The sequence below is a fragment of the Bombyx mandarina genome, chromosome 15 (assembly GCF_030267445.1).
Source record: "Bombyx mandarina strain Sakado chromosome 15, ASM3026744v2".
Classification (NCBI taxonomy): Eukaryota; Metazoa; Arthropoda; class Insecta; order Lepidoptera; family Bombycidae; genus Bombyx; species Bombyx mandarina.
In genome coordinates, this window is record NC_143221.1 from 17,458,281 (window position 1) to 17,470,474 (window position 12,194).

The following is a 12,194-nucleotide window of genomic DNA, read 5'->3' on the forward strand; positions in this document are numbered from 1 at the left end:
GGTACGTCACGTTTCTCATTAGTTCTCCTGTCCTGATTTTAGCTGATGTAGGGTAGGCAGTGAAGCCCACTGCCGGTGTGATGATCTAGATGCAGTTTTACCTTAATAGCCCGTTTCCAATTATTTGGTAGTTTGCATTGTCATAGACTTAATAGAAAATTGAATAAATTATTGTTATTTTGATTAAATAAGAATTATCATTGTCATTACATAGTGAGATTTACATTCACTCTTTGTATACGATATGGATGAACAGTCTATTGAGACTATTGACACCCAGTTTGTTTTATATTAGGTTTCATATTAATAATACAGACTCTCATATATTACACAAGCGCCAAAAGTCTTTAAGTTTTTAATCATGTTTATGATTAGTGAAAGCAAAATAAGTAGTTTACTGAATCCTGTGGATCACAAGAACGATGTGTCATTTGAAGGAATTTTGTGGCAACATTTAGAGCGGAACGCGTGATAATTCGTAACGTACCTAACCTAACCTAATCTTGCAAACATTATTATATTTACAAAATTTTCAATACTCATATCTATATCTACAAATTACTGGAGGTAGGACCTCTTGTGAGTCCACGCGGATAGGTACCACCGCCCTGCTTATTTCTGCCGTGAAGCAGTAATGCGTTTCGGTTTGAAGGGTGGGGTAAGGTGGGTGGCGCATTTACGTTGAAATCGTCGTGGTCTAAAGGATAAAACGTCCGGTGCATTCGTGTGTAGCGATGCACCGGTGTTCGAATCCCGCAGGCGGGTACCAATTTTTCTAATGAAATACGTACTCAACAAATGTTCACGATTTACTTCCACGGTGAAGGAATAACATCGTGTGATAAAAATGAAACCCGCAAAATTATAATTTGCGTAATCACTGGTGGTAGGACCTCTTGGGAGTCCGCACGGGTAGGTACCACCACCCCGCCTATTTCCGCCGTGAAGCAGTAATGCGTTTCGGTTCGAAGGGTGGGGTAGCCGTTGTAACTATACTGAGACCTTAGAACTTATATCTCAAGGTGGGTAGCGCATTTACGTTGTAGATGTCTATGGGCTCCAGTAACCACTTAACACCAGGTGGGCTGTGAGCTCGTCCAACCATCAAAGCAATAAAAAAAAAAAGATGTCTATGGACTCCAGTAACCACTTAACACCAGGTGGGCTGTGAGCTCGTCCTCCCATCCAAGAAAACTAAAAAAAATCCATACATGACGGTATTCCTTTAGTGTGGCATTCATTCTCGTGTGTTATGCGTATTTACCCAACCTACTCATTGTCTGAGCTCTGCAATTATTCGGATAGTTTCACACTATCAGTTTTCTTCGCTTGTTCAAGTCAATATAAGTAGGTAACCAATACATCTCATCGCACTTCAGTTATTACCGTAAAAATTAACTGAATTTTATACCAATTCATTCAACATCAATGCAGGTATGAATGCGTCTGTAGTACACGAATTACGTGCAGAATTATATGCAACGCGATACGGAACGTGGAGTTCCAACAACGCGGAACTTTTCCAATATATGGACCTCGCATCACCTACTACTATGCGATTTCAGTTCAACACGAGCGCTCTTCGACATTCTGCAGCTGTTGTGGCTGTTGGCTTATTGACTTTCGAACTGAATTTAATTTCAAGTTTTTATTTTTATTTGTTAATGTCACGCGCTGGAGTTCGGGATAAATAAAAATGCTCCACCAAAGTACAAGTTAACGCTGTATTCAACACTTAGTACACTTAAAACACTTCACTACACTTTTAAAATTCTCAATTCGTTTCTTCCGCTTCGCTTCAGGTGATCCGTTCGCTGTTTCGCTTCGAGAAGTTCCGATTACTAACTGACTGCGTGCCATCTCTACAACGGTCTTACAGCCGATACCATATCCCCAAAATTATCGAGAATATTTAACACATGTCTAGTATTGTGTTTCCGTTATCTGATAATAGATGGCGTTGTACTTCTCGAGCGTTCTAGGTGCTACTAGGTCCTTCAACATTCGTTCGACTATTCGGCGATATATGGCATTACTCTTACCGGCGTAACATTAATATTAAGCACAATAGTACACTGAGGGAATAATGTTAACTTTTTTAAACGACGTACATACGTAAGCCAGCTAAGGCAAAACAGAGCGACTGTGGATTTTAAAGATCCGCAATAACATAAATGTAATTAATACAGTTGCATGTATTTTAAAAATGAAATTAGACTTACGTAATTTAACTTACATACGTAAGTTACATAATTACAGATGTATGTACAGATTATATTCATATTAAACAAAACAAAAAATACAATGGAATAAGCCATAAAAATATTTAATGACTTTAATTTATTTTTGAAAAATATCCAGGAAATCACGTAAATAATATAATCTACAAATCTGTACTCGCGTTGTCTGAGATACTATATGATACCAGAAGTATGCTACTATTATAATTAAATATATTATACTATATTAGTGTGATACTGATGATATGCATGGCAAAATAAGTATGATACTATTTGATACTAGAAGTAGTTGAAAAGAAGTCAAGTGGTCAGTCTAGTGTTTCTGCCGATGGATACAAACTACACAATGTAGTCACTTAGATAATTGCAGTATTGAATAGAGAAAAATATTATGTGGCAATCTTGACGCTACCAATCGGAAATCACTTGAACTCAAAAATTAGAGATATTGTTATAGTTCCAGAGACCAAAACTGAAGAAAAAGAGCAGTTTTTATGTCAAAAAGATTTCTGACCCTGTTATGTCATAAAGACTTGTCCCAAAGTTTTCAGCTCCAGCCGAAAATAGAGAGCAAAGAGACAACACAGAGCTGTATTATTATAGCATTCGGATGAACTTCAATGTCATTGTCGATGCCAGTCATTGACGACAGACAGAGGGTTAGCTCATAATATTTCTATCCATATATCGTTTAAAAATGCTTCTCGTTAATACATGAACAGTAATAAGACGATATCATTACATCGGGACTTCTTTTTGCTTGCCCAAGATAAAGGTATTACTTAAAACACCTAAGTGCAAATATAATTATTAATAAGCCGGTTTTATTCAGCGAATACTCATATACGCGAATACTAATAGCTAGTTCTTCATCATTCGTCCGAGGCCAATAGACCAATGTTCTGGTGCCAAAAAACCAATGATACTTATTGGTGGTACTGACCTAGCTGGTAGGGAAGAGATTTGTAACTGATAAATATAAGGTTAGACTTAATAATTGAAGTTATACATGTCACTTCCAGGTTCTCTGATCGAACATGAAAGACAAAAGACGGCACGAGAATAATATTAAACTCTCAGATATTTTTCTGTATGAGACGATGTGTGAATATCGTTTGCAATCGAAGCGACCTTAAATCCAAATTACACGGGTGAACGATCAGACGACCGTCATGTTCTCAAACTGAAGCGCCAATTACATTTGATATTTTGATTTAAAATTCTAGGAGGGCGTTTTGGGAGCTCGTGAGTTTTCAAAATTCATAAAATTTTGAAACTTTAAAGTATCTTTCGTGGCACATGTGTTCACGGTGCATTAAATTAAAATTTAATAAAAAAAAGTAATTTAAGAGGTTCGACTGCTGCACACTATGACGAATTTTCTCATATTTTTCTTTTAAGCTATTGCATAGATTTTATCGCGGGCTTTGAGCGCGGCGACCGAATCAAGAAATTCCGTAACGAAAACAACCTAACACCTCTCCGCCTACCATGTAGCTCGCGTTCAACACATTCACACGTTGCGCTTGTGTAGTGTTTGTGAATAAGCGCGCGGCGTGACGTCGCACTGCATGCGCATCATAAAAAGTCTGTCCATCTCTCTCTCGCGCGGTCTAGCTTATGAGTGTGAAGGGGACAGTTAATGTTTTGCTTTAGTTAATATTTATAAATATAATAATAATAATAATAATAATAATAATAGCCTTTTCATTCCTAAACATAGGGTTACAAGAGGTCCCTAAGTTCGGTGTGCCTTTTGGCATAGGCCTCCTCCAATTCCTTCCAATGGGTCCTATCCCTTGCTACTCTCAGCCAGAATGGTCCCGCTGTCTGCTTCAAGTCATCTTCCCATCTCCTGATTTGACGACCCCTACTTCGTTTGCCGTCTCTTGGTTGCCAGAGGGTGACTTGCTTGCTCCATTTGTTAGTGGGGTGGCGTAGCATATGCCCAGCCCATCTCCATTTTTGGACGTCTATCCGGGTGAGAATGTCTGTGAGTTTCGTTCTTGTTCTTATGTCTACGTTCCTGACTCTATCTTTGATTTTTAACCCTAGCATGCTTCTTTCCATGGCACGTTGGCATTTTATTAGCTTCTCCCTGTGGTTAAGTGTCAATGACCAAGTTTCACAGCCATAAGTAAGAACTGGTAGAATACAGGTCTCGAATGTTTTCTTTTTGATGTGATTGCCTAGATCCTTACTTTTCACTATTTCCTTCAGTGACCAGTATTTTCTCCAACCTTGGGCTATTCGCCTGGTTATTTCCTTGGTCATTACATCTGAAGGGGATATAATCTGGCCTAAGTAATTATATTCTTTGACATATTCGATCTTGATGCCATCTACCATAATGTCTATTTCCCTTGAGTTTGTCATCAATTTTGTTTTACTGGCATTGATTTCCAGACCAGCTTCCTTACTTATATTGGCTAGGCTCTGCATCATTAGTTCTATTGCCGCAGGATTCTCTTCAAGAAGCACCAAATCATCGGCAAATCTTAGGTGGTTTAGGCGAGCTCCATTTATATTTAGACCTAAGTGGTCCCAGTTTAGCTGTCTAAAGATGTGCTCGAGTACGGCGTTAAATAGTGTAGGGGAGAGAGGATCGCCTTGGCGTACACCCTTTTTGATAGGAAATGACTCTCCTGTTGATTCAAGTTTGATACTGGCCTTGCTAGATTTATATATACTCTTGAGTATTTCTATATAGTTGCTCTGGACTCCTTGTTGTTCAAGACTCCGCCATATGTATTGGTGCCTGAGGCTATCGAATGCCTTTGAGTAATCTATGAACGCCAAGTATATTTGTTTATTGTATTCATTATACTTCTGTATCAACTGTTTTATTGTGTGAATATGATCTATTGTGCTGAAGCCTTTTCTGAATCCTGCCTGCTCTGCGGGTTGGCTTTCATTTAGCGTTAATGATATTCTTTCCAGGATCACTTTAGCAAATACTTTATATATGTTTGATATTAGAGAAATTGGCCTATAGTTCCCAATCTCGTCTCTAGTGCCTTTTTTATGTAGTAAAATTATGTGACACTCGGTCCATTCTTCTGGGATTTGCCTTGTTTGTAGGATTTCATTGAAGAGTTTTGCCAGCACAGGACTGATTTCCTCTAAAGTTCCCTTAAGCATTTCGTTAGCTATCTTGTCCGGCCCTGGAGCTTTCTCGAGTTTTTGGGATTTTATTGCCTTGGTTACCTCTGGGGCAAGGATCTCTGGCACTTCGTCTACTTTGTTTTCATTTGGTTCGTAAACTTCCGGAGTTGTGTCCAACCCTGAACCTAATTTATCAGAATACAATAGGCGGTAATAGTCCGTGGCTAGTTTCAGTATTGAGAGTCGGTTAATTAAGTTAGATTCGCGTTGGTTCAGTTTCAATATCCATTCTTTCCCATGTTCGCTTAGTTGCTTCAGAGCCTTTTTTGTTCCTCCTGTTCTTTTTATATTTTCTTCTAAAACACTATTTCTTTTCTCTCTACGGTCTTTTCTTATATTCCCCTTAATTTTCTTGCTAAGGTTTGCAATTTTTTGGCGTCTTTCTTTATCCCCTTTATTTGATATTAGTCTTCTTCTTTTATCCAATAGTTCTAGTGTCTCCTTGCTTAAATAGCTTTCTTTGCTCCTGGGTTTGCTGACTAGCATCTCTTTCAATTTGTTTTGTAATCTTCTGTATTTAATCCCAGTTTCTGCGTCGGAAGCAATAATTTCTTTGAGTGATTCTGTTGTGGGAGAATTAATGGAATGACTGTGTTCTGACATTTGATACAGCTTATTATTATTTGCTAGGTTTTTCCTGGATCTTTTGGATTGGTTTAAGCTTAGGCAGCTTCTCACCATACGGTGGTCTGTGTTAAAGTTAAGGTTTTTAACTATGTTGGTATCTGTGAACGCGCTTGCTTTGTTAGTTATAATAAAATCTATTTCAGTTTTGAATTTTGCACCTGGGGAGGACCACGTCCATTTGCTTTTAGTCCTTTTGTGAAAACGTGAGTTCATTAAAATAAGGTTATTTTCCATCATGAACTCTACTAGTTTCTGTCCATTTTGGCTTCTTTTGCCATGCCCAAACTTCCCGATTGTGGATTCTTCTCCATTTTGTCTTTCTCCAACCTGTGCGTTAAAGTCGCCCATGATTATTATATTGTTATTGTAGTGCGGTTTTATTGCTTCTGCGATACTCTCATAAAAATATTCTATGTCTGATATCCCTGCTTGTTCTGTTGGGGCATATATTTGGAAGATGGCCCAATTTTTTTTGTATTCCGGAAATTTTAAATGAGCTATCGCAATTCTGTCAGATACTCCTTCAAAACCCATAATGTTTTTCTTCAGCCTAGACTTAATAAGGAAGCCTACTCCTTTTTGTCCGGTGTGTTCTCCTTTGTGAAACATGATATAGTCGTTCCTCTCTTCTATTCCTTCTCCTGGCCTTCTCATCTCACTGATGCCTATTATGTCCCATTTTATGTTGGATATGGCTATTTCTAATTCTTTTAGGCTCTCTTCCGTTCTTAGTGTCCGAGTATTCAGTGTGCAGACATGTATATTTTTATGTTCGGTGTTCTTTTTATCTTGTTTTGTCTGTATTGTTTTCTTTTTGTGCATATTTTTTCTGGATAGGTTTGCATTAGGTTGTTTCGAGTTGCAATATTTTGATTTAGATGGAGGGTGTTTGTCTTCTTCCCCCACGGTGACAAGCCGGCTTGGGGTGCTTGTTATAAATGTTGTGTTTGGTAATGTGGTTGTTGGGATTGTTTGGATCCGGGTGCCGCATATTAGTTTTTTGAGGGATTTGATAATGAAGCGGATCTCCCGCGCTCTATATAGCTCAGTATATTTGGGCGCATTGTTTCCTTTGTCGCGGTTTTAGAAGAGGCGTTGTTCAGGGTGGTCGATGTACTTTGAGTATTACTTGCATTGACTTTCTTTTGTGATGGTGTTTTCGGTGATCTTGAAGTCTCTCGTTTCCTCTTTTCTCTGTTGCTTTCATGTGTTTTCTTTATTATCAGTTTGTCGTATTTGATGAACGCTATATTCCCTTTGTTCTTTTCCTCTTCAACTTGCCGCTGTAGTTGTTTACGTTTTTCTATTATTTCTTTAGGGTAGTCCTCTTTGATATTTATACCTTCTTGTAGGTTACGTCTATTTCGCAGAATCATGTGTTTTTTCCATGTAGTTGTGAGTGAGACTACAACAGGGCGATTTTTATCGAGCTCTTTTTTACCGATCCTGTAAGTATTATTAATTTCGAAGGTTTCAAAATGTACTCCCATTTCCAGTATAATGTCTTTTATATAGTCTACTAGCTCCGTTTCTGTTGTTGCTTTTCCTTCCTCGATGCCAAAAAAGACAAGGTTATTTTTGCGCTTCTCCTTATCAGCGAATTTCAATTTTAACTCTAGCTCACTTATTTTATTTTTCAGTTGGGTGTTTTCTTCGGTGATCGCTTTAAACTTTTCGTCTAGTGCTGCCATGACATTTTGTGTTACTGTAGTTGTTATAAGTTTAGTTTGTTGGTCTAACTTTTCATCTAATTTTGCCAATAGAATTTCCATACTTTTCTCCATGTTTGGTATTTTTTATATTGCTATGGCAGCACTTGTTTCGCTGTGACAACACTGGTTTTGTAATGGCAGCACTTTTTTTGCTGTGGCAGCACTTGTTTCGATGTTTGTTATGTTGGTACTGTAGTTTCCACTCTGTAGTCTATGTACAATTTGCATCAGATGACACTTCACAGTATTTTTGTAGGGTAGAATTATTACAATATGTGGTTGATTTGTTCTCACAATTTAACACTTTTCTGTAATTTTTGCTAATCGTGTATTTTGTTCTTTGTTGTAAACAATAGTTCGTATGACACTCTTTGTTGGCACTTTTTTACACTGTTTATTTTTAATTTTCCGCGGAGCTCTGTGACGTGCGTATTGACTGATCGACAACCGGAACCGGAATTTATAAATATACCGTGGTCTTATGTTATTATTGTTTTAGTATTAAATTATTATTGTCTAATTATAATTGCATAAATTGATAAAAAATGCTATACAATAGCTTTACCGTGACAGTCCCAAGTGCCACACGTGTTTTTTTATCACTATCATAAACGATAAGTTGAGTTCATGGATCACCTATCGATGCGTCTTGGTAGGTTCAAAGGAATGACGCAAAAATCTGGAACACTTTCCCTCACAGGGGAGTCACAGTACTTGTTATTTTTTGAATACGCGAACTAATCGGAACGCCAGACTGTTTCGCGCTAGAAAAAGGGAAGATGCTTATCCGTGCATGCTTAAAATGCTAGTCCACTAAAGAGTACATTTGTTACTGGAACTAATAATATAAGGGTTTTCTATATCCCAAAATAGGTGAATGTAGATTCCACTATCTAGAGACAACGCCTGAGCTATGGGACGGGTAACAAATATTTTTCATTATCATAGTTAGATGAATACTAATAATACTAAGACTTTATTTCTAATTTAGCGTAGTTCATTCCTGTAAAGAGTCGCAGAACGGACCCGCCCACACTTAACTTTTTCATTAATGTATCAATCAATATTCACTGAGAATTTTTTTAGTATATCTTGCGAACCTCGTCGTGTCCTAACGGATAAGACGTCCGGTGCATTCGTGTTGAGCGATGCACCGGTGTTCGAATCCCGCAGGTGGGTGGGTACCAATTTTTCTAATGAAATACGTACTCAACAAATGTTCACGATTGATTTCCACGGTGAAGGAATAACATCGTGTAATAAAAATGAAACCCGCAAAATTAGAATTTGCGTAATTACTGGTGGTAGGACCTCTTGTGAGTCCGCACGGGTAGGTACCACCACCTTGCCTATTTCTGCCGTGAAGCAGTAATGCGTTTCGGTTTGAAGGGTGGGGCAGCCGTTGTAACTATAATTGAGACCTTAGAACTTATATCTCAAGGTGGGTGGCGCATTTACGTTGTAGATGTCTATGGGCTCCAGTAACCACTTAACACCAGGTGGGCTGTGAGCTCGTCCACTCATATAAGCAATAAAAAAAAAAAAAAAAACCTCTCCACTAAAACTCTCTTGGAAATTCTATATCGTTGAGTACCATTCGTATCGCACGTATCGCTTCGAATGCTGCAGTTATATCGTTATTAAGCCGAGTTAAACGAATGGAGCTCCTGAGTTTAGTTTCAATCGGAGGCTGGATTTATATTGGCGCGGATCGACTTACTACCATCATAGTTGAATTTCTTGATGAATAAAAATTTGGATGTTCTTATTTTGCATCAGTTAATAAAAAAGAAGGTTATAATTCTTTAAAAGTGCTCTTTAATATATTGACTAATGCACAATTTCCGTTGACAGCAAAACTCTGCCATTTTCTTGAGAACGAAGACTATTGGTGGTAGGACCTCTTGTGAGTCCGTGCGGGTGGGTACCACTGCCCTACCTATTTCTACCGTGAAGCAGTAATGCGTTTCGGTTTGAAGGGTGTGGCAGCTGCTGTAACTATACTTGAGAGCTTAGAACTTATATCTCAAGGTGGGTGGCGCATTTACGTTGTGGATGTCTATGGGCTCCAGTAACCACTTAACTCGAGGTGGGCTGTGAGCTCGTCCACCCATCTAAGCAATAAAAAAAAAAGAACAAAGTCTATTGGTGGTAGGACCTCTTGTGATTCTGTGCGGGTGGGTACCACCGCCCCGCCTATTTCTGCCGTGAAGCAGTAATGCGTTTCGGTTTGAAGGGTGGGGCAGCCGTTGTAACTATACTTGAGAGCTTAGAACTTATATCTCAAGGTGGGTGGCGCATTTACGTTGTGGATGTCTATGGGCTCCAGTAACCACTTAACACCAGGTGGGCTGTGAGCTAGTCCACCCATCTAAGCAATAAAAAAATAAAAAAAAAGAACAAATAATATTGGTGGTAGGACCTCTTGTGAGTCCGTGCGGGTGGGTACCACCACCCTGCCTATTTCTACCGTGAAGCAGTAATGCGTTTCGGTTTGAAGGGTGTGGCAGCCGCTGTAACTATACTTGAGAGCTTAGAACTTATATCTCAAGGTGATGGCGCATTTTCGTTGTGGATGTCTATGGGCTCCAGTAACCACTCAACTCTAGGTGGGCTGTGAGCTCGTCCAGCCATCGAAGCAATAAAAAAAATACCATAGCATAGTTCTCGAAATGACTGTTTTTATAAATCGTCTCGAAACAATCAGAATAGCGAAGCATACCAAACGAACGTACAGAAGTAACGTGAATAGAAGAATTCGTCACAAGTCAATCGTTATAAGACTGTATTAAGTTAGTTTCTAGAACGTTCCTCCAGTTACCGACGCGAGCTGACCGTTTATATCGAGTTACGCTGATGGCATATACTGATTGACTACTGAATTCATTTATTAATGCACTTACTTTATCGCCTGTAGGAGTAGATCTGTGATATTAGATACCTGTGCAGTTCTCAGGTGAATTAAATGAGAAAATATATTAGAAAGAAATTATTCATCATAACGAATTTAACACAATTATTTCTAATTTTTTTTGGAACGAAGTTCCTTACGGGACGATGCGGAGGGGTACCCTAACCGGGGAAAAACGTCCGTAACGTAAGATTTTTATTAGTAATGCACACAGTGTACGACTTTACTTTGTAATAAGGTACAAAAAATAACAATTTTTTTATCATTCATTGACCACGATCTCAGAGCGTTCGTTTGTGCAATACACTAACTCTTATGCAAACAACCGTGAATGAAGTGTACCACAATAAGTTCGCACGTTGCCGTGGGCTGTTGCAAAACCTCCAGTTTTATTTTCTTTATACCTCGAATAGAAATTACAATTAATATTTTTATAATAAGGAACTTCGTTCCTATCCGATGTCCCATGACACCACACGTCTTTTTTAGGTAAAACACATTGCATACTCAGATTATTTCCTCTCCTGTCAGGGCTATTTTATCGCCTAGATTGCTGGACTTGGTGTTAAGTGGTTACCAGATTCACAAAGTTAATGGGGCTACTCACCTTGAGACATTAGTTCTAAATCTCAATTTTATATTGCAAAATCTGTTCCACCCTTTAAATCGAAACGCATTACCTTTGGCTTCGCGGCAGAAAGACGGAAAATTTGTGGAGCCTACCCAAGCAGGTTCTCAAGACGCCCTACACCAGCAAAAAAGGCTATTAAAATAAAGTTCGCTGTGAAAATATCGAGTTACCTACATTTTGTACGTGGTTATCGTGGGTCAATGAACTCAAACAATGATTAAAAATCAGTTGAGGCATGATTTCGTTGGGCCATACAGAGAGCGGAATCCGATAAGGTTCAACATTAAATTTATTTAACAGGAAACAATGTGCATGAAAATGTTCATAGATTTTTGTGAACTAGTTTTTTTTTTTTTTTAAATGCTCCACACACCTTGAGATATAGTTCTAAGGTCTCAGTATAGTCACAACGGCTGTCCCACCCTTCAAACCGAAACGCATTACTGCTTCACGGCAGAAATAGGCAGGGTGGTGGTACCTACCCGTGCGGACTCACAAGAGGTCCTACCACCAGTAATTACGCAAATTATAATTTTGCGGGTTCGATTTTTATTGCACGATGTTATTCCTTCACCGTGGAAGTCAATCGTGAACATTTGTTGAGTACGTATTTCATTAGAAAAATTGGTACCCGCCAGCGAGATTCGAACACCAGTGCATCGCTCGATACGAATGCACCGGACGTCTTATCCTTTAGGCCACGACGACTTCAAAATTTTATTCGAAATACGGTTTTTGGGCCTTTTTCTTCTCAACAGGCGGACATTCGATTGCGTTGCGACCAGTTTACTATATTTCTCTTATATTATTTTATTATTAAGCATTCATAATATAATATATCTTATATTTATCAGTCTTTTATTTATTAGCATTATGAATGACAGCGATTAGTTTTCAAAGCAAGTTCT

General features: G+C 38.6%; 1 protein-coding gene across 1 annotated transcript; it reads right to left on the reverse strand.

Annotated features, from left to right (window-relative positions):
- Window positions 1-3,930: 3,930 nt before the first annotated feature.
- Window positions 3,931-8,195, reverse strand: LOC149501562 (uncharacterized). Its single transcript, XM_089732800.1, is given in 2 exon segments — window positions 3,931-7,036; window positions 7,039-8,195. Coding segments are annotated over 2 exon segments (3,849 nt in total). The 5' UTR covers window positions 7,817-8,195; the 3' UTR covers window positions 3,931-3,965.
- Window positions 8,196-12,194: the final 3,999 nt, after the last annotated feature.